This window comes from Ooceraea biroi, chromosome 4, assembly GCF_003672135.1.
Source record: "Ooceraea biroi isolate clonal line C1 chromosome 4, Obir_v5.4, whole genome shotgun sequence".
In the NCBI taxonomy this organism is placed as follows: Eukaryota; Metazoa; Arthropoda; class Insecta; order Hymenoptera; family Formicidae; genus Ooceraea; species Ooceraea biroi.
Window position 1 is genome coordinate 5,284,919 of NC_039509.1, and position 24,504 is coordinate 5,309,422.

The 24,504-nt window shown below is 34.5% G+C and overlaps 2 protein-coding genes across 2 annotated transcripts; both read left to right on the forward strand.

The window, feature by feature from the left end:
* Positions 1–281: 281 nt before the first annotated feature.
* On the forward strand, positions 282–4,207 carry LOC105286376 (serine/threonine-protein phosphatase alpha-2 isoform). The gene is made up of 5 exons (XM_011351312.3): positions 282–533; positions 1,664–1,795; positions 1,880–2,110; positions 2,316–2,644; positions 2,736–4,207. Exons 1-5 carry the CDS (start codon positions 479–481, stop codon positions 2,973–2,975), a joined length of 987 nt encoding a protein of 328 aa, XP_011349614.1. The 5' UTR covers positions 282–478; the 3' UTR covers positions 2,976–4,207.
* Positions 4,208–4,766: 559 nt separating this feature from the next.
* Positions 4,767–16,233, forward strand: LOC105286377 (T-box transcription factor TBX1). The gene is made up of 4 exons (XM_011351313.2): positions 4,767–8,337; positions 9,047–9,387; positions 9,589–9,840; positions 14,415–16,233. The coding sequence occupies exons 1-4, from the start codon at positions 8,142–8,144 to the stop codon at positions 14,931–14,933; spliced, it is 1,308 nt and encodes a 435-aa protein (XP_011349615.1). The 5' UTR covers positions 4,767–8,141; the 3' UTR covers positions 14,934–16,233.
* Positions 16,234–24,504: the final 8,271 nt, after the last annotated feature.

The following is a 24,504-nucleotide window of genomic DNA, read 5'->3' on the forward strand; positions in this document are numbered from 1 at the left end:
TACGTTTTTTAAATTATTTAAATATTATTTCATAACAAGAAAAGATCCAAGATTTTTGTAAAAAAAGCTTCTACGCATTTTAAAACTTATCGAAAAGAAAGAATGTGAACTTGTTATTTGCTGCGTGTGCGGCCATCCGTTTCGTTCGAGACGCGTATCGACGATGTTTCCCGTCCGAAAGGAGAAAAAAATCCTGGCGCTGCGCATGCTCGAGAGATCGCAAAGCAGGAGCTTTGCGCGGCTGCCGTGGCGCCTGGCGAGACGGCGCAGGGCGAGAGGACCGGAGGGAGGGGAAAGAGGCGAAAGGGAGTGGAGTGCACGGTTACCCGGGCAGCCATTGCTAGAAATTTGTACGATATCGTGAGCGTGAGCTCGAGTGTCGTACGGTATACGAACGAAAAATCTAGGAAGATCAGCGGCCATCCTCTTAGCAAAGTGGTCTGTGTAAAAATCTAGACGCACACGAGAGCCTGGCCTGATGGCTGAGACCGACAAGTTGAACATCGACAACATCATCGCTCGGCTTTTAGAAGGTAAAACTGCTCGATTGATGTGTGCTGCTTCGGCAAAAAGGAAAAGGGGGCTGGCGGCGACGCGAGACGACGCGAGTCTCGATCGTTCACTCGCTCGCCTGTCCGTTCATTCGTTCATTCGTTTGCTCGTCACTCGCGCTATCTCGCTCGCTTCGTCGCGTACGATCCTCCGCGCTCTTTGCGTGCCGTGTCACGACACACCCGCGCGATCCGGCCTCTTCCGCTCTCAAGGACGGTGAAGTATCATCCTGACCATTATCTTTTGCCTCCGCCGTTACGCAATGTCCCCGAAACTGGTGACCGCGTCTCGACGGACCCGCCACCCCCTGTGAAGGTGGCACACGCCTTGGTTTGTTTATGTGAATCAAAGTTGACAACTGTGTATGTACGTACACCTGCCTAGATGTCTATGCGTCTTGGTCCTACACAAGATTTAGTTTCCCTGCATGACACATCGTACAGCTTTTACATGTCAGCAAACGTTTGCTTCTTAGCAACTTTATTCTCCTGACCAGCAAAAATTGGTATTTTATTGTTGGATTGGGCTTAAGTGAGCAAACTGGTTGATTTGCGCTTCTTTGTTTTAGCAAATAAAGGAATATTATAGGTGAATTTCATTTTTTTTAGAATTTCAGTGAAGCAAGTGTTTATGGGTAGAAAGCTCATTCCTGTAATGTTTTGTGTTGCTTTTTGTGAAAGCACTGTGTGATGCAACATTCGACAGATTTTCTGCAATGCCATGTATTGTTAAAATGTACAGATGAAGTTAGAATTTCGTTTGGTATACTTCTTTTAAAATATGTATATCTCTCATTTTGAAGATAGTAAATAATATAAATTAGTGATTTATATGAATATGATTCATATTTTTGTGGTACTATTATGATTGATATTGATGCCAAAAAATATTTACAATATTAAATTTATTTTCTATACATTATCTCTTTAGCATATTTACTGAAAGATAATATATAATCAAATATATGAATAGAAAGTGATGTGTGAAAGTGATGTCAGTAAAATACAATTTGCAATATAGGATAATGCTTGTGTTGATTATTAATATTTCTTGTACTGATATTATCATCATGCTGTAGTAATAAAAATATTGCATTTTTATATATTTTTAGTACGAGGAGCCAGGCCAGGTAAAAATGTTCAGTTAACAGAAGTGGAGATTAGAGGACTGTGTCTCAAGTCGCGTGAAATTTTCCTTTCGCAACCCATTCTTCTAGAACTCGAAGCACCATTGAAAATATGTGGTAAGCATTAGAAAACATTAAATTGGAGTATTAAAGAAGAATGATTTATTATGATTCGAATGATCATCATTTTCTTCTTGCAAGGTGACATTCACGGACAATATTATGACCTGTTGCGATTGTTCGAATACGGTGGTTTTCCTCCTGAAAGCAATTATCTCTTCCTGGGAGATTACGTCGATAGAGGGAAACAATCGTTAGAGACCATCTGTCTTCTTCTCGCGTACAAGATCAAGTACCCAGAAAATTTTTTCTTGCTAAGAGGAAATCATGAGTGTGCGTCCATTAATAGGATATATGGATTTTATGATGAATGTGAGTATCAAGAAAGATATAAAAATAATTGATCAATAATTGATATTATTTTTATATAATTATTATACAATATTATATAATATTAAATAAGACAATAATTATATGATATCAATCAAGATAAAAATAATACTTTATAAGATTTTTAACTCAAGTATTTACCATCATTTGTTATCATCACCTGCACAGATAATTCCTTTGCTTCCAGGTAAACGTCGCTACAACATTAAGCTATGGAAAACGTTTACCGATTGTTTCAATTGTCTACCAGTCGCCGCTATAGTAGATGAAAAGATATTCTGCTGTCACGGAGGCTTGAGTCCAGATCTGCAGAGTATGGAGCAGATCAGGCGTATCATGCGGCCGACAGACGTACCTGATCAGGGACTACTCTGTGATTTGTTGTGGTCCGACCCCGACAAGGATACCATGGGCTGGGGGGAGAACGATCGCGGAGTGTCGTTCACGTTTGGTGCCGAAGTAGTTGCCAAATTCTTACACAAACATGATTTTGATCTTATATGCCGTGCGCATCAGGTAAAAACGTCTTAAAAAATTTCACAGTGCATGTGCTTTGGAATTTTCGTAGGATTATGATGTATCGAAAATTTTCTCATCCTTTTTTCAGGTCGTGGAGGATGGTTACGAATTTTTTGCCAAACGACAATTAGTGACTTTGTTCTCGGCTCCGAATTACTGCGGCGAGTTTGACAATGCAGGTGCTATGATGTCTGTAGACGAGACCCTCATGTGCAGTTTCCAAATTTTGAAGCCGGCCGATAAGAGGAAGTTCACTTACGGCGGCCTGAACGCGGGACGGCCGGTGACGCCGCCACGGGGAGCGAACAACAAGAACAAGAAGAAGTGAAAAGCCTCGTCTTTTCAAATGCGACGCTTAGGAACTTACGACTGCTACTTTTCGACCCACCATTTGTTGAGATGTTAAGTTCTTGTAAGACAAAAAAAAGGAGAGAGAGAGGGAGGGAGGGAGAAGAACAGAGAACGAGAGAGAGGGAGTTATATATAATAATAATTATTATAATTATTATTCTCAGTTATAATTATCATTATTTTATTGACTACACTTGAAGCCCGCAGAGAGTTAGAATCATAAATGTGTCGATCGGAAAATCCGGAGAGGCGTTGCTCTTCACAGAAATTGTCGAAAGTAGTAAATGATAGCGTTTGTAACTATAAATGTTATTGTATAAAAAAAAAACATAGTAACGACGAAGCCAATATATCGACGACGAGAGGTGATTGTACGATCGCAGCATTCTCAATAGTAATTGCAAAAAGTAAGAGCGTAACGTACTTTGATTATAGTTCACTTCTAGCATTCGTGAGTCATGATTTCTGTTGATCCATCGCTTGTATCTACTCATCAGCCTGTAATTGTTAATTTATCGAAATCTCTTGATAGTTTTTGTGGTATAACAGAGTCGACAATTATCGCGCACTGTCACAACATAATCCTTGCTTCACATTAGCATGTACCGTATCATTAACGAGAATATCGATATTCTAGTAATAAACCAGCAATCGTCTAGACTTATTTCTCTAAAGTATGATAGATAATTACATAGCTCGGTACTTCCGTAAGTTGCACATGTTTGTAAACTGTATATCTATTATATCTCGTACATATACTTTTATAAATATACATTTATATGAATTATAAAAAATACACAGGGCAAAGAGAGAAGGAACGTTCTTCGTTCCAGGAATAAGAATCAGAACGTTGAATGAATAAACTAATGTACATTTGTCGTTTTGGTCTCCTATTAGCCGACAGAAGTAAGTATCGCGATTATTCGGCAGCAAGGCTTCTCTGGATTAATTACAATGACTATATAGTCCGTAAACGTGGACGAGTATTAATTAATAAAGTCGCATTGTATAGTCAGTCTATGTCATCACCGTAAATAAGGTTCTAATTTCGAAATAATACCAAAAGAAAAAAAAAAGTTACGATCGGGAGTTTTTCTTTCCCAATCACGATCATGAACGAGGATAGTTCTCTCCTAAACGAAACAAATCATCGACACTAATCTTCTATGCTAAACTAAAATACACTTGACGACACTTGATTCATTGAAATTTTTTCTTTTTTTCACTCACGTCCAGAGTCCCATTAGCCAATGCATGAATAATATTACAGTTAACTCGGATAACGACAGAAAAAATAGAATATTCATGAAAAATTTCGACAAGAGGATTTTGCAGGATCGAAACTCGCGTTTCACACTTGTATATTAATTTCTTTTTATAAATAAAATTCACACGTTAAAGTAGTTGTTTTTTTAGTGAATGTATACGTCCACTGTCTCGGTAGATAATTTCGGACAATTCTGATACGACTGGATTGATTGCGGTTTATTTTGGATTAAGCGATTCTCAGTACTGCACATGTAACATATTTAATTTTGTCTATAAATATATCGCGGATACTTATGTAATGTATATCTTGCAAGAATACTATTTAAATACAGCTCCTATTTGTATTTCTTACTCTAGATGTAACTCTATCTGCATTAAACGTGTAGACGTGCAGAACGTATACGAATATTATAAATGTAAAATTAGCACCAATCATCATCGTATTTTATTGATTTTTTTTCAATAATAGTGTTCGTAAGTTTTGGTTTGTGTCAATTTCAGTAACATTAATATTTATCATTATTAAATAAAGGTTTGCCCTAGGTACATTATCTGCAAACCATTTTCTGCTATAGTTTTGTTACTATGTAGGTATGCACATAATTTTAGTGAAAGTATTTAAAATTAGGTAAAAAATGTTGATACATTCCAGAGGCAATAAGGAGAAGAGAAAGATGTGAAAAGGAATAGATTTAATTTATGATCAATATTATCTTTTATTATACATATAATTATAATATGTGTATAATAACTATCTTTAATTTTCTAAGCAAAGCAAAATTTAAAAAAAAATTTTAATTTAAAGCAAAATTTGGTTTAGAAATTTTGATTTAGAAATTTCGGCGCTTTTCCTCTAGTCCTTAATCATGGCACAACAAAGATTTATAAGTTTATGTGTGTACGCGCATGCAGAAGAATGTATGCAGAAAGAATGCGTCATTATTAATTAATTAGAATGAATTTTAGCACTTGTTTCGTTGAAGTTCGTTAAAAAGTGATACAGGCAAAATTTAGTGGTACGATAAAGTAAGTAATATTTTTTTATTAATTCTTTCCTTCATTGCAAAATGATGTATTGCAAATGTGCAATTGCATTTTTTTCTTTCATGCATATCTTTCCTACGTACGTAAATTGATTTTTCTGTTGTGCTATGAATATTAGGCGCTCAAATTAATTCGATGCTTTTCTTGAAGAAATTGAGCCTTTATTACAATAATAATAAGAAACATGTCAATCTTCGAAATATTCGCCAACATTTTTTAATACTTTTCTCTATCTCTATACCGAGCAGAGAGGGGATGATAAATTCTCTCTCGAAAAAAAGAAAGTAAATAAATCTCAATGTCTTGAAAAAAAAGCACCGAATTAATTTGTACATCCAATGCTTTATTCAAGATGTTCAAACGTATCACTGTTACATAACGATATTTTTTTACCTGCTTGTTTATATTCCCTATTAAAGTATCAAAATGATCACTATTTGTGTTTTTAAACATTTACTTCAATTTGTTTTTTTAAGTTTTTAACAATAAATAAATAGGCATGAATATATACTTTGTGTTTGAAATAATTCTATAGCAAAAAGTCCAGAGAATTTAATTTAAGTTAGGCGAATATGACAGCAAAAGTATCAGATTAGATGTTCCAAACTATTCTTTATCATAAAATTTTTCTTAAATGACTTGTTGCTATAATAATGTATGCACATAGTTTTGTTATTTAAAATTTATAATATTTAAAATTTATTTGTGCTTGCAGAGGAATATATTAATTATTTATTGCAGAAAAAATAACTGGCACATATTCTAGAAAATGTCAATATCTCAATATTCATTGCCTTATGCGTTCTCAAGTATTTATAATCAATGTATAATCATAAACACAGTAATATGTGACGGTGGAACGGTGGTTTAAATATTTCCTCGAGTAAAGCATACGCGCCACTTAAAAATTTCAAATATCTCATGCAATGTTTACTTCTCGAGTGCCTCAACCTGACACTTTTATACGCAGAATTTTCGCAGGAAAATCTATTTATGTATAAAGGAAAATATGATTCCGTTAAAGAAAAAGTGCAATTACATTTTTTCATTCCATTGTTACATGTATGGAAAGGATAAATCGATAAAAAATAAACTTGTAAGAAATAAAAGATACACAGTATAAATAGAAGATACAATTAATAAATAAAATTATAAATTATAAATAAATAAAATAGAAGATACAATTAATTATTTTTTCTTTCTTCATCCAAACATGTGCTAGAATCTATCCCAATTTCATGATGTATGAAATCCTCTCTTGTATGTATATGTGTAGGATAGGAATAGATATGCATGATGCGTGTGTGCGCGCGCGCCTTATAAAAATTTCTTCATATTATGATAACTGTTTCACGAAGATAATTTGTTCTACAGTTTTAAATATCTTGTACCTCTCTGAGAAGTTTTATTTAAGAAACTTATATTTGCGAATATGTACTTGGTAGTAACATTGAGTGATTTACGTTAAACATCAATATACATATGATGATGTCAAATAACTATATTTGATAATATTAAATTATTATAATAAATAAAAATATTAATAAAACTTGAGAGACAAGTATTTAGAAGTCAGAAAAATAAAAAGGTACGATTATTATGGCCAAATGGTAAGAGCGCAACAGTAATAAAACTGCGGCAATGTAAGTGGTACGTATATATTATGTACCAGTGCCCCTGAAAGGGTTAAACTTGAGATACATTCCCGGGTGGCGGGACGAAACGACCCATTCCTGAGTCCACCGTACCTACCTCTAATATGATTTCCACCTCGAGACTCCGCCTTCTGCCATCAAAACAGATGACTGAGGATCCGCGCAGCATCCTACAGTGGTCCATCGGCAGTTAGCGTGGGCGCTCGTGTAGGAGGATCTTCCGAGAAGCCCTCCTCTGTTCCGTTTCCCACCCTAAGCTCTCGCTCTATCTCTCTAGAGAAGCGGGACAAGGAGGGCGAGAGAGAGAGAGAGAGGAAGAGGGGAGAGGGAGCGAAAAAAGAATGAGAGAAAGAGGGAAAGAGGGAGAGGGGACGTTCTCTACTTTGAGAGAGAATGATGCCTCGATGATAAGCCGCAAGTAGTCGCTCCGGTCGAGTTCTTTCCGATTTCTTCCCGGGATCCGGGAAGAAACGCGCGGCTTTGAGCGTCCTTGTCAACGTCCAGACGCGGAGGTGAGGACAAGTCCTGTTGGCGGTAGAGAGCGGTTTCATCTCGACGATGTCGGGAGTCGTCGGGTACTCGGGTAGAATTGGGACATCGGCATCGCGCGAAGTCTAAAGCTTGACAACATAGCCGAATCTTTTCTAATGGCAAGTCGCCTGAAGAGAAAGAGAGAAAGAGAATGCTGAAGCAATCCGTCTTCCGGTCTTACATTGCCGATGACACGATTGCATAAGAATAACAAACGAGGGAGGGATCGCAAATTTTTATGTAATCCAAGCACGTTTAATGCGCGGTCGATACGTATATTTTAGTTAAACATTGAACGACTATTACTGGTGTACGTGTCCCGAGATGCTGCTCAGGTGTATCGCACGTATATCCCCGAATGAGAGTGCGTTGATGAAAAAATAAGATGAAAGTAATTCGCGAGTGCAAACGCTGTTCTCCTTTACTCAATTTATATGGAAAATGCCGAAGAATCGCGCGCGCACGCGCGCTCGCGTACAGTGTATTTTGCGATACAAATTGTGATGTGTAATGCAAACTTACGTTGGCGTTTAATAAGTGTTTAGTTATGTAGTATTGAGGTACAGTAATGGTATATAGTGATTATTAATGCTGATAGTGGTAATTGACGCTAACTCTTCTTCCCTCCCTCTCTCTTGATAAGCATGCAACCGCAGCAGGAGCAACAATGCGAAATTGCAAATAACTATTGTTACCAGCAATGGTCAGCGCATGATCATCACAATAATCATCATAGTAATTATCATCATCATCACCATCATCATCACCATCATCATCTCCATCAGCTTCACCAGCATCAGCAATTGTCCGCTGCACCATCGCCAATGCAACAAATGGAAGGTAAACTTCTTTACTTCACTTCAAAAATGCTCGAAACTTTTAAATATACGTACGTTTAAAAAAATCACATGGTCCTGCTGCTGTCAATTGTTACGCGATATTGAATTGTGCATTAAATTTTATTTACATTGACAGACTATAAGAACACGATGATTATTTATTATATTAAACGAAATTCTAATAAATTTCTGGAAAAAGTTCCGTTTCATTTATATTAAATTTAAGAGGTAAAATTCAGGTTCTTATACAATATTATATAATATAATACGCTAATTATAAAAGCGGTGAGATTTTCATTTGTTACCACATTAATATTCAAAGACTGAAAGAAATTAAATATCCTTGTAACAGTCAACATTAACAATCCGAATCTGAAGAAAATCTAAAATCTAAAGCAGGACCGAGATATTTGAATACTGTACATTCATATAAAATAATTTATATAAAATGTGGTTATTAAATTTCTTATTAAAAATCTTGATTTGAAGTTATAATTGAGAGACTTGAAAAGATTGAAAAGTGACGATAAAGAATGATATCTGTCAATATTAAATTTTCCTTAAAGCAGAATCAATTTGAATCAATTCGAAATCTTTGAGAGTTTGGCGAGAAATATCCTATATAAAACGTAATTTTCCATCTTCTTTGAAAATTTGATGCCTGAATCGATTATTACAATTGGACTTATTATGAAACATTATTGTTTCAGCCTGCTTGCAAAGTGCCGGAAGAATGAAGCAATCGCGCTGTCCGAATTTGTCGAAAATCACTTTGCCAACCCACATGGCAAATCCAATCTCTTCGGCAGCCGAAGTAGAGTCTCGCAATGATAATAACAACAATAATCATCATCATGGTGATAATAATCAGCACATAAGCGACGATGGTGCGTCTTCCATCAAAGAGTTAAACATCAAGCGACCGCTCCATCCGGCGTTAGTTGGCGCCGATGCCGCTCTCGAGGCAAAATCATTATGGGAGGAATTTCATCAGCTGGGTACCGAGATGATTGTTACGAAGGCTGGAAGGAGAATGTTTCCTACGTTCCAGGTAAATTGATACTTCCTTATATAGGTAAAATTATTTCCTACATAAAATTGTTTACCTTTTTTAAATAAAAGTTCTTTTATTCGTAGATGGGCTTTGTCATGATATTTTTCTATTATAAATTATAGTTTAAGTTATTAGATTTCAAAAAATAGATCGTAATACAACGTGAAAATAAATGCCGGAAATTTTGATAATCGATAGTGTCGACTATTCGGCTTGGACCCCAACACGGAGTATCTGATGGTAATGGACTTTGTTCCATGCGACGATAAGAGGTATCGATATGCGTTTCATAGCAGCGCCTGGGTTGTGGCGGGTCGCGCGGATCCTGTATCACCTCCCAGGATCCACGTACATCCTGACAGCCCTGCGAGCGGTGCTCATTGGATGAAACAACCAATCTCCTTCGATAAATTGAAACTGACGAACAATCAGCTTGACGATAATGGACACGTAAGTCGCTACATTTTGTTTTGCCTCTACTGAATTTGATTTTTGATATTGTACAATTGTGGAATACGAGAAAAGAAATATTTAAAAAAGAAGCATTTTATATTAGTATATTTTATATTAATATAATTTTATATTAATAAACAGCGAATCTTTTAATTAGCAACATAAAACTCATTCCGTCGGTGTTGCTCCGCGCTGAGATTCAAGTGTGTAGTAAAATAAATTAATTTCACTTTCTCTTTATTTGTGGAACTAAAATTTGTTAAAGCATTTATATATAATTGATTAATAGAAATGTTAATTATACAATAAATGACGAATTGCAAATAAAAAATGAGAATATATTTGCTAATCCAACATATTTTGCTGCATAAAACTATAACTACGTATTATTTTGCCAATGTCCGATTCACTGAAATTTTTCCTACGTGGCCGTTGCGTGTCAGTTGTTTTGTAAAATACACCTACATAATAAAATAGGATAAGTGGTGAGAGATTTCCTCCACGTGTTTGTCATTTACGGACGAGTTCGCCTTAATTGACCTGAGATACGAGCCTGTCAACCGCAAGAAATTACGAAGAACGTAGGAAGGAATAGTATGTTGCAACGTAGTGATGTTTTCATGGGGATTATTCGTCATTTAAAGATTTAAATTCGTCAGTTGTAAATTAGTCACTGCATATCTCGCCGCTTTCCTTCTTCATTAAAGAACATGCATATTAATTGTCCTAAAATAATTAACGATTGTCTTAGAATATAATTAATATAATTGAATCTCTCCGTGTGCATGTATATGTGTATTCGCGCGCGTCTGCCTGTATATGTGTGTGAAACGTGCTAAAAATGTTTAATGACATTTTCTAGCCGCAAATTTTTAATCAAATAAAGTGCCTTCCTCTTTTTCCTCTTTATTTTTCTCTTTATTTCCTCTAAATTAAATAAAAATCTCTTCCTTCTAAATTAAATAAAAACAAATATTTGGTAACAATTTATGACAATTGATATTATTCTTTTATGCAGAGATTTGTTTTTCCTTTACAAGCTTTTACAGTTTTATTAATCAAACTCCTAAATTAAGAAAAGGACAAAATATCAGATATACAATCCTGAATTTTCTTCAGAGAAAAGTAAAATAATTTTAATTTAAGACATTTTTTTCTATGATTTTCTTTTGTGATTATGTAATGTTACTTTCAAACTACGAAATATAACATATTATTTGATTGGGCAATCAAAACGTAACATCCGCAGCAAGAAAATGATGCTCCGCATTTAGTGTGTGATTGGAAGGGTTGCATTAATTACTTCGTTTCAGAGAAATTTAGACAGATTTATTAAATAAAAGACGCTTATATCACAGTAAAGGAAAAAGACCTATCAAATTGCTTCGCAAGATCTCACGTTGTCTACTCGATTAAAAATGCCCCACTAAAATTTAACTGGAAAGTTCGATCCCATTGGGATCTGCATTCACCAGACATTGCCTCTTCCGACTACCATCTGTTTCAGTTACTGCAACATGCTTTGAATGACATATATATTTCCGAACGTTAGACAACATACGGAAACAACTTTACCTCGTCCAGGTCATCAAGCTTCTATATGAATACGAATTCATAAATTGCACTACTGATAAATGACAATATTAATTATTTTGATAACTGGAATTGGTTGTTATTTCGAAAAAAATAAAAAATAAAATAAAAGATAATTCCATACAATTCCATAAAAAATCTTCGATAAAAATCCTGATACTAAAAGCTAGAATATATCTTGGAATGTATCACAAAATCTTGCTCTTAAAATTACTACTGGTAGTTTTGAGATATTCTGTATAATTGGAGCAATTTCCCAAGTGACAAATGACAATGTCACAATTTTTATAGAAAATTAGTTTGCATGTGTTATACTTAACACTTTTACTTTTTTTACATTTTTAAAAAATGTTTAATAAATATTAATGCACAAAACGACGCATGCTCACACTATAACACAACTATATATTCAGAATCTGATTATTTCATTTTTCTAGCGAGATTTTGGAAATCAGTTTTTACCAAGTGTATTCGCAACAGTATCGCTGTTGTGTTTCAACTTCCTTCCAATTGTGCATCTGGTATCATTGAGCTCAAAATAATCTCTCCGCGGCCGTGCCAAATCTATCAAACCTGAGACTGCAAACACCAACACGATTACGATCGTGAAATGGATCGTTCAATATTGCAATATATCGGTATTGCGCACCGATGAACGCGTACATGAAACTATATTGCGCTTACATTACATGTATTGAGTCAGTCTAAAAGTTTCGATTTTTGCGTTTCAAATTTCACTTTATTGCATTCAGTAGAAATAAATTATTCAACAATCAAGTAATCACCAGTAATCTATGACCATAGACAATGATGGTGATGGTTGAATAATTTGTTTCTACTGAAATTTAATGTAAAAATCGAATTGAACCTTTTGACTGATCCAGTACATCGGTAGCGATTTTACGAAGTAAAATGAATGAGAGCACAGATGCAATTCTCGAAGTAATTTTGTAAAATATTACAATTTATTTCACGATAGAAAGAGTTTTGAGACAGAAAAGAACGAAAACTTATTCTTTCTGTCCTCCGTTCTTCGCTCGCGTTCCTCTTAAGAGTGTATTATTCACTTCTTCTGCAGAAGGACTTTTGACCTGTGACAAATGTTCGTTCTTTTTCGTGCTATGTAGAGTAGTTTGTCCCTTTAATTGCGCACCAGAAAATGTGTCACCGGGCCGTGTAAAAAACCTGTAGGCAGGTCAGGAATGTGCTGAGGCTTATCTTTAATTGACGCGTTCGCTATCACAGGGCATTTCCAGATATTTGAAGATGACTGCCTTGAATATTTTAAACTATGAAGAGGAGTTTATATTTAGGAAGATAAATGAAATAAAGAAAGTGTATATGAAAATAAATTTTAAAAAAGAGGAAAAATGAAATTCCGATTTAATTTTTTTCAATTTACATGATATTAGAATTAGAACATAATAATAATTTGTATGATTATTTTAACGATGAATAAATATGAATACGTGAAATTCATAATGTGAGGAGCGCGACTCTCCTAGCAAATGCAAAATTCTGCGTTTAAAAATTAATTAAAAATTAATACAAAGTTTTACGTCTGAATTCTGCCAAAAGAATCCGTACGGACCTTCCGATAATGCTAAACTTTATATTAATTCTTAAATCAAGGTATTACTGTTACAAGAAATCGCTGTGTTAAAGAAAGCTAACGGAAAATTGTTTGAAAAGATGTTAGAGTGCCAGTGAAATTATTGTTTCGTAGAAGTGACGTATCAATTTTCAGGCCACACACGAGTTTTCTTTTATTGTTGTGTAGAATGTGCATATATGTATATATACATGCTACATAGGCCTACTGACACACATGCCATTGTGGAGCATATGTTCGTGATGGCTTGTGAATGCGCAGAGAAAAGGACGAAGGGTGTCGGATTGCGAGGTGGGGGTTACTTTTTACACTAATTAGTCACCGACTCTCTTCTGCCTGTCAAACATAGCGACTGTTCCCCTATAATGTTTTTTTCCTTCTACCGAATTTGAGCATCATGCGTCTTCATCTTTTATCTTTTCTTTTTCTTTCTCTTTCGATTTTTTTCTCTGTCCGTGTCATATGATGATTTTACCAAATTATGCCTACCGATCTCTGTTTCTTGTCTCTGTGAAAGGAATTTTCATTATTTTTACGTTCGTCAAAATATTCATTTTTGGAATATATATTTATAATTAATAATATTTATAAATTAAAAATATTTATTCATCTTTTCATATCATTTTACAATATTTGCATCACAATACAATATTTGCAGTATTACGAAAGTAACATATTGCTGATTGCTCAGATAGATCTACTCTTGTATATGAATAGATCTGATCTATAGATCTGATCTATAGATCTGATCTATAGATGAGTGTATTGTAATATAAAAAATATGAATCGATAATGTATCCATTTACAACACTACCATGTGGAAAGACCTTTGACGTTTGTGTGAAACAGGATAATGCGAGTGTAAATTGTGTATAATTCACTATTCAATAACAGTTATGCTAATTCACTTATGTTAGTAAAAGTTGCCAAAAGTTGCTTCAAAAACGTGCGAAAGAAAAGAATATTTTATACAAAATTAAAGCCAGCAAACAAATATCATGAAAAAACTCGCAAAAAATGCAATATTTGATGCGAACGCAAGCGATATGGATGATATCGATTTCTTATTTAATATTCTTAAACCCATCGATCGAGAAATGTTATGGAATCGGTCATTCATCAAGTTGGTGAATGCTAATATGAGACTCTCCGGCTATATTTACTGCTGCAACTGCAACATTTTGTAAACTTGATGACAAACGTTTTTAAATAAGTATTTCTGCCAAGCACGCATTTCACAACACGATGAATGACAATGTGATTTATATATCGTCGGTTTAGGTATCTTTCGTGATATTCATGCTGCTTCTCTGTAATTTTCAACAAGAAACAACTTTGATCTTTCTTTTCGATCTTTTTATTACAGATTATCCTAAACTCGATGCACCGTTATCAACCGCGCTGCCACGTGGTGGTCGCTCCATCGCCACCTGGTTCAGCGCCGGATCCCCACACGGAGAACTTTAAGACATTCTTCTTCGCCGAGACCAGATTCACCGCGGTGACTGCCTATCAGAACCACCGGATAACCCAACTGAAGATCGCTAGTAACCCATTTGCTAAGGGTTTCCGGGATTGCGAGTCCGACGAGTGCGAAGGCGTGGCTATCGCCGGGGTGCAGAATCCTGCAAAGAGACCGTCTGCGGGAACTGGAAGCACCGGAAGCGTTTTGCCGTCCAGTTACAACACGGTACCGGCGACGATGCAGATTCCGAGCATATCCGCTCCTCAGGAGCATCATCAGTTCTATGGGGCAACCACCGCTGGTCACTGGACGCATTATCCAAGTCACCATGGGCAATCGTCGACGCACATTAATTCGATTCATTACCCGGTGCACACGCAGCATTCGCACTCGACTGCTTCTCTCTATGGATCTCGATAATTGCAACAACTTTCAACTTGCATCATCCTTCATTGATTTCTAGCTCGCATGTTTGTGGGATTCCAGTATTTTCATATTCTGCTCTCTATTTTATTTTTCTTATTTTTGTCGATTACTATAATTGATCATTTCTGTTTTTCATCAATGGAGATTTAATATATTTTTGAGAAAGAGTTTTCTTTAAGAAAAATTTGGCTTTACATTCGTTTAAAACAAAAAAAGGATATAGTTACTTATAACTTATTATAATTATATATTATTTATTAACTTTGCTTAATGCAATAATCAATGATTTATTATCAGGGGATTTCATCTAAAATACTTATCAAAATTTTGTATGTAAAATACGGAAATATTAAGTTTTGATTATTTTTACGAACATAAGGATTGTTCATGTTGATTTAAATGGCTCATAAAATTAATTTAACTTAACTTATATACACATGTACGATTTTACATCATAATTTTGCATAAGAATGGTTTTTAGTCTGAGATTTTTTATTCTTCTCTTTTCTTATAAGATATAGAAGATATATAATTGATAATAATTTACCGTGCTTAATATAGCGTAATAGCGTAACTTGTATTAAAGATCGTGTCAGTATTTGATTCTATGAATCGATTTAAATTATGTGCAATAAAAAAGTTTCTTAGTGATTTTCATATTTATATTATACTCGATGATAACTGGAAATAATATTTAATCATTGGAAAATCCGTAATATTAATTGACATTGCATATGCTTATTTATATTTGTGAAAGGAAAAAATATTTTTCTTTTACCTTTGTATTAAACGTGCAATATTGAGAATATCAGATCAAACAAGAAAATCAAAAGACAAGGAAAATATATGTTTATAAAACATAATTAATGATATCAAACTGTTTATTCGCAAATGAATTACAATATCATTATCTGTGTAGAAATCTTTCTAAACGTTCGAAATTTTGAATTAACGAAAAGAGATAAATTGGCTGATCAAAGTTGCTAGTGAAGTTGCGGAAGACCGGGATAGTAAGTGCCTTTTGTAGGAGCAAAGTGCGTCTATTTTTACTGAGTGTCTCAAATGCCGAACGAGCCTAAAACGTTCTCTCGAGCCAAGAGACGAGAAAGTAAACGCGCCGTGACACTCCATGAGAGTGCGCAGCTATTAAGTGCCATAATAAATTATGCCACAGAGTATCGTGCTTTGTTATGCCTTTAACTATTAAAGAGCTCTTATCCTTGTTCATTGTACGATAATGGTACAAAGGCGTTTTGTAGCTAAACAGAAAATAAATATATAATGTAATTACTTCGTAAAATCATACGTAATTTCTTTTTTCCGAACCCAATCTTTTTTTTCTACGAAATTGAACAATCTGGTATTCTACTTCAAAAGCGGTCTTATATACACACATGGGCGCGCGTTAATATATACACGTACGCTCCCTATGTACGATGCCTCCGCAGGCACACATATATACACATATACACATGTATATGTAGATATAGAATATATTTCTTATACACCAGATATATCGCCCGTACTTCATAAAAATATATTCTTAAAATTATTTGGAAATAGAAATCTTAATACCAAACGTCAAAATTATAGCAATTTCTTGATGGGATTTAAAATTGAATTAGCCTGTTAACTTCTTTCTCTCTGTGTTTTGACCAAAATCAAAGACGAAATATTTTTATTTTCAAATACTTTTAATCATTAATGTATGCATCGTTTTATTCCACAACTTTAAATCTTCTTTCAGGCAATTTCATGATGCGGTTCTCGTAGATTTTTCATCTTCCTAGGCGAAGAACTGCTTTAGTGAATTTTACAGGCTTCCAGCAAAGTGAAGTTCCTATTATTAAAGGAATTTTTTTAGAGATTGGAATAAGTGATAATGTGATGGTATTAAATTGTGATAAGATATCCTAGGTAAGCTACACCAAGTTTTGTTTGCAAAACGGTCTGTAAAACACATGAAGCGTCATTTTCATGATTGCTTGATTATAAAGTACATCAATGTTCTGTTTTGCTTTTGGAAAACTGTGGTTTGACATATCGCGACTATCAAAATGACAAACTAGCAGCGATGAAGAAAAATGGAAAGAAACCTAAACTCTGGGGAACGACAGACCGACGCGACGTTCACCGTGATTGATGACTGTACGAAATACAACGCTCTGTGTAAACATTTTAAGTGTTGTCTTAATGACCGTCAGTGACTCTCTCAGCTAGTCTTTTGGCGTTCCGTATTTTTAAGAATGTCCCTGTTGCCCTAAAAGAGGAAATAAGAAGATATGAATTAAATATATTGAAGATATAAGTTAAATATTAAATATATAAAATATATAAAAATATTTTTAATATTAAATATTAAATATATAAAATATATAAAAATATTTTTAATATTAAATATTAAATATATTAAATATACATATAAAATATATAAAATTATAAAAGTAATATGTAAGATTAAAAGAGTAAAATACAATTAAGTTGTAACGATAAATCGCAGAATAAAACATTTGATTCCTCTTACAATTAGATTAATCTATTTCACTAAACAGGTCTTATCAGACTTTCGTTCAAATTCGTTACGAAAGAAGAGTATAATTGTAGGGCAAAATGTAAAGGACGTTTCGCCTCTTCAATGTTCTTCTGTCACTCCAATTTCAGAGCATTATAAAGCCACGAGACTCTCTGTCATCGGAGAAGCTGCGCTTATCGACGGTGCGTGACGGCACCGGCAATAAAACGTTAGTCTTATATTCTTTTATCTTCGCCGTAGGTGCTGCGGCTAACCAGAGTTAATCCGAAAGGTCAGCTGACACGGTGCCGTCGTTGGTGACACTTCTTCTAAGTTTATGCTTACAAGTCAAAGGTAACAGCCTTTCTTCTTCTCGCTTGATGTCAAAAAAAAAGAACGTTGTGTAAGTTAGTTCTTACACTCTTGTCTAGAAGTATTCTCACATATACATATATTCCTGCTTTGTGTTAAAAAAGAATTTATCAATAATTAGTTAACATACAGATTAAGCGTAACATTAATTAATATTGTTAATTACTTAATTAATTAATTACTAAATTAAAACTGTTAATAAAGCTATTGCAAAACTACTTCTTGTTGTTTTGTGACTATTATTGAGGAATTCCTGTAGATCCCACAAAAGACTTAAAGACTTTCCACATTGTTATTTCATTTATTGATATCGATCTTATTGTCAATTATCAAATGCGACTGAGTTTAACAAGAAAGACGTTGTGGACAGAAAAAATAAATTAACGAATCTCTTTTCTGGCGGTAGTTTGTTAATCGCGAATCAAAGACTGACAGATAAATCGCCCGACAGATGGGAGGAGAAAGGAGAAAGAAAAAGGGGAAGAAGAAAGATGCGGATGTACATTTATGTCCACAAGAGAAAGGTGCTAGTGTATCAGGGCTATGATGAACCTATCATCGCTATACATCATGAGATTCTATACATTTCGGGGGTGCATTATAAAAAAATTATGTCACGGAAGATTTTATAGGTTTCGTGTTAATAATATAATGAAATTTTCTGAGGTCCAAAGAAATGTTACATTTTTCTAAATATAACAACGTAACAAAAGATAGCAATATTTTCCGTATTATACATAAATATTTAATTCTTGTACCTTCTGACGCTAATTATAAAATGTAGATATATAATTTTACTAAATTATTAGCCAATGACGATGTAACAAGAAATGATATTACAAGAAAAATTTCTTTAATTCTTTTTCTACAGCTATGTTTTGGAACTAAATGTATCCACTAAAAGTATAATTTAGAATAATATACAAAAAGGATAAATATATAATTGAAAAATACGTATATTATTTGTTTTTATATTTCTTAAAATATATATATTACATGAACTTTTTTATAAAATTGCTATTACCAATATTATTATTTTAAAGCAATAATTTAATTATTTTTTCGGTTTTGCCATTGAACATGTGTTACTTTGGAAAGATCGGGAACTATTTTGACTCTCCAAAGAAGTTAACCGTGGCCAGATCTAAGGAAGCGACGCGGAGCGGTGATACAACGAGCAAAAGTTCATATCCTGCACACGAATACTGCCCCAATGACAGATTTACAGATTCCAGCCATCGCCATCGTCCTCTTTCACGACGTGACTCTTAAAGCGGAAGGCGTGCTTCGTAAGAACAGCCGGAGTACATGTCAAATCGCACCTCGAATGTTTACGCTTTACGTCTACAACTTTTCGTCCCCCTCGACTGCCTGCCCCTTTCGCTTTTGCCGTCGCCATACCCATGCCTCGTCCTCTACCACTGCCATATTTTGACTTTCCTCCGTACTTCTGTGCGTTTTATGTGGTTATTTAAGTCTGCGAGACGTGGTGCGAATGATATTGCGGGTGAACGCTCCGCTACATGAGAAATCCTTGGTGTCGACCAAGATAAACACCTTGATAACATCCTCTTTTATTTCGCTTCGTTACCTTTGTTCCATTGCAATGATAGTTAAAGCATTTCTACGTTTTGGTATCGCTAATTTATCCCTCACACGAATATGGATGCACACGCGATATGTGTGTACGTGCATATGTATGATTAAGAAAGGGAAGGGAAGGAGAGAGGGGAGAGAGAGAATTCTTATTAAAATTTTTATAGATTGAATGCCCGTTCATTCTCTAAGAAGAGAATCTTGATAGACTTGGAAGCTTCTGGAACTTATATTTAATTGGAAGGCGAAGTGCAATTGAAAATAATTTCAATAATTCTTTAAACATTATAATCTTTTCGCGTTTGAACAAAAGTAGAACGCGGCTGAAGTAAAATAATTCGTTCTATTGTGGTACGATGTCTTAATTTAAATAGTACCAGGTAGCACGCAAAGGAAATTTTGAAAGTACGCAGTGAACACGATATAGTGAGCACGCCGCAATTATAAAGTCTGTCCAATGTTATAACGGCAGAGAATTGTCCCTCTGTTTACGACATAATGTAAACTTCTTCTGGGTACTCATGGTAGCATCTGCTTTCGTGTGCTTTGCCTGCTTGGACAGTTTTCGCCTTTAACAATGAACATGTCTGCATTTATCTCCCACTGCGAGTTCTTATAAAGTTTAGTTAAATTAAAGTTCCACATTTATTTTAATATTATTGACCGTTTGTAGATTATATTGAAGATTTGCGCAATATATTGCGTCAATCAAAAGTTCGTTGAAATATATTGCGCAACCTGAAAATATTGTATCGTCTGTGGATATTATTGCGCAAATGTTAAATTATTATCTAAACGCAGAAAGTTTTCATAATCGTTTGGCTCACTAACTCTTAATTCGTTCAGAAAATATTCATGAGTATATCTTTGTCTTTCCATATATCATTTCTTCATCCACTTTCCTTTCTTTATTTATAACAAACTAAAGCAATGGCTACACAAGCTGCTTCGATATCACTTAAAATTTTCGTCGAAATTAAATTATTGTTTTGAGAGTTACTATTGCACTGTCTAGAGAGAGAATGTCATTAATATTAGCAATATTGTGTAATAATATTCGTCTAAGGGCTACTTTACAACTATAGAGTTCGGTGGTCGCAGGAGCTTGAAGCTAAAGTCGGGAGTTGTCAAAACTTGATCAGATGTCCTGGCTTTATCAGCCAGGAATATTTGGTCAGGGAGTTCGTGTATCAACAGCATCCGGCTAACCGAAATACCTGTTTCCTACATGAAGGAGAATCAGGGAGGACCCCGCCTGGAGATATAGGATCGATTAGGTAATTAATCGAAAGCAGAATCGATTCCCGACTGCGGAAGCCCAGGTGCCCCAAGAGCGCCTATCTCCTGATCCCGCGGTCTGTCGGCAGAATCGGTCAGGATAAATCAACCTGCGGCTGCGGAGATCCATCTGAGAGCGCCCGGATGAAACCAAGAGCGCTTGTTTTTGGTACGGAGGAAGCACCTGGTGCTTCGGTTTCGAGGAGCAGTCTTGTCTGGATCAGGATCGGGATAGGACTGAATATCTTGGTTTGCTCTAGCTCTCTATTTATACTTGGAGCGACGGTCGAGTAGCGGATGTGGACGGTAAAAGGAGGAAGCATACGTGGAAGTTTTGTACTAAGCGCTGTCTTCACCTGGACGGATGGTCAGTCCATGATAGAAGTAGGGGGATGTATTTCGGAGGACCAGGACACATGTTCGCACCTGCAACATCCATGACAATGACAATAGGCTGCCTGAAAAATATAGATGAGGAATTCTTGACAACTGAAGCTATATAGGTCCCTTCACCGCAAGGTGACTCTACGAAGGGGGAAAATCTACTAGTGCTTGAAAAAAGTGGACCTGCGATCCTGGTGGGGCTAGAATATTAAGCTCTCAACGTCGGCTAGCATTCGTAACTTATGTTATTACTGTCATTATTGTATTGAGCATGACAAGGCGAGAACGTAACGTCATATTACAATCATATAGATGTAATCATCTAAATAACGAGGTGGATGTTGACTATATTGTTTTTGTAACATTGTTTTTGCTCAGGTTTTACGTCAGAGATTTAAACATTTTTTTTTTAATCTAACAAATCTAATTTCTTTTTTAATCGAACATTTTTTTAAATCTAACCAGAAATTTATTTCCCTTTCGATTGCTTATTGTTCTCGCAACAAAATTCGCTAGATTAAAAAAGGAGAAAAGCTGACTAGATAATATGCATTATTTGATATGCTGGCTAAGATTTTTCGTCGCGCCCGGCATAGTCGGCACGCACATCCTATCTCGCCGTTGGAATCCTCATATGTCTGTCAACGTTGCTTTCCAACACCTCGGAACTTTGAACTGCTTCGCTGCCGCAGATACCCGCGGATATGCTGAGGCGCACGGCCGCGCCAGCAATACGAGACGAAGGCAATATCTCGTGCTCATTCGACTGTCCCAGTTGGACCAAAATATCGTCGGCGACTAGTGACCAGGACTCAGGGCTATATATTTATCGCAGAATCTGCTGATGCAAAAGTATTTACCTTGGAAACCCTCGTTGATAAAAGACAATTAATTCCTGTGCATATATGCGCTCTACTATTATTTTTGAAAAATTATTTTACAATTTGCAGCACATGAATAAAAAAAGGACATTATATGACATACACGAAAGCTTATTCTTTCTGGTGCTTTTATAACTTATTATAACATTTTCAAAAGGAATTTTGGATTTCTCAATATTGCAAAACTGTGTGCTCAATATATAGGTAACATGTCAGCGATATGCAAAACATGTGGCATTTATTCGACATCTGTTAAAAACATGTTAAATCCAATTAAAAATGTTAAACAGAATGTTACTAAACGAGAAAGAAATGATACAATATTACATATGATTGCGAAGTTGTAATGAATTGAATATAAAATTTCTTATCTATCTGATGAAAAAGCCAAATCTTAGTTAGATATCTGCAAAAACAGGATTTACAAAGTGATAGAAATTTTATTGGTATCAATTAAAATTTAGTAAGCTTTGATGACAAAAGAAGACGGCAGATTGGCAGCAAAAAGCAAGATTTCCCGTTTAAATGCAATATAGTCAATCTTATTCGATTTCTGCTGGCACTCTATCATTGAATTATGTCGGCTAAAAAATTATATGGCTGCCAACAATGAAACAATTAATGACTTCGATTAATTGTAAGTTCCATTTAGCAATTGCATCGACGCGAGCATCATTTTATATCTCTGTTCAATATTCAGTGAGCAACAAAGACAGAGTGACGCTCAATCTCTTTAGCGGTCGCTAAATTGAAAGAACTAAAGAAAGTATTTCTGCCTACAGACGTATGAAAGGCAGTTGTTTGAAATCTGATTATGACACTTTTTATATTTTCTTATGATTATTTCACTTTTTTATATCTTCTTTTCTTTTGGAAAACTCTTATGTTAGACAAGTACGAAAGACAATGAACTGTATTATACGTGTACACCTTTTAACTTTTAAATTTTCTCAACAAAAAATTCTAAATTTCTTATTAATTATTGCAAATATTTTCCTAAGTTATATAGGGGAGACCGGGGCGAAATCGTTACTTTTTTTTGGTGCCGATTTTTAACAACAAAATAGTTCAACCGGTATGGAGTAAAAACGACAACGGCAAAAATTGAAATGTCAAAATTGCCGGGGCGGAGTCGTCACACCCCCGGGGCGGAGTCGTCACTTCATTCTCGTACTGGAATTTAAATGAAAAAATATAAGTTCGATCATGAAGAATGATAGGATATACATTTTATTAATTATTTTTTAATAGAAAAATATAAACATTTAATCATCGGAATCCGATGATCCACTGCATCTTCCTTTTGAGTTTGATTTTCCACTGCTCGTCGAAGGCTGCGGTTCTAAAGTTCATCACGACGAGACATGGAAGAAGTCGTGGCATCGAATTCCGTGCTTTACAAATTATAAGAAAAGCAATTATATTTTCAAATATTTTAAAGCAAAAATAATTTTGCAAAGCATCAAGAATAGAAGCGTAATATATTATCTAACAATAAAGCTCAATGTTGAATTAAAGAATGTGGAATGATGTTTTGTAATAATTATTTTATGTGAAATATTTTTTTATTATTCATGATCATACAAATTGTTCAAATTGTTCAAATTAATTATGTAATTAAGAAAGTTGTATAATTTTTTTTATTGAGAAAAGAATACAAAAGAATCGTAGGACGGTAGTCTATAATTGACTGTTGAGGAAGTTACAGAAAGGAAAAAGAAAAGCGAACAAATACAAAGAAATCGTGCGAAAGTGACGTATCCTCTCTGAGATAAAATTTAAAACTTAATTAACTTGGCAAATTAAGCTGGAGCAAAAGTTAAATATAGAAAGTTGTATACTAACTAAATTAAAACGTGGCGTCATCTAACGTGTTAAAGGGAAGCTGGAGTCGTTTGTATTACCGACAAAATTATATATCCTTTAAAACATATTTTGCATAACAAAACAGTTACATAATAAGACATATAAATATGCAATATAGCAAAATTTGATTACAAATAACGTTTTGATTTTCTTATGTTAATTACAGTTAAACAATTAGAGAGCGTCATTTGTTTATTCTTATTCTTTATCTTTGATATAAATTGAGAAAGAAAACCGTGATTTAATTTCAGATGATATTTAGAGTAGAGAGACAAGAATATAATGAATTAAAATGTAAATTTAACGTACGTAAAATTTAAACACATTGAATATTTCGTAAAAAAATTAAACATTAATTTGTATTAATTATATGTATATAAAATACATTGACAACTTAGTAATTATAAGCAAATATGCGTAGAAATATTAATAATACAGTTGCATAAACGATCATAAACTTTATCTCTCACTGACACATTTAAGCAATTTACGTACCCTATTAATTTCTTAAGCCTTTTTTTTGGTTCTTAATTTGAAGCGATCGTCTTCCGACAGTGAATTCAATATTTTCACCTATATTTTTGTTTCACTGAAATTAAACACATTGCCGGTCATCTAAAACACATTTTAATATCATGTTAATGAAAATTATAATATAAATATATAGCTATTAATT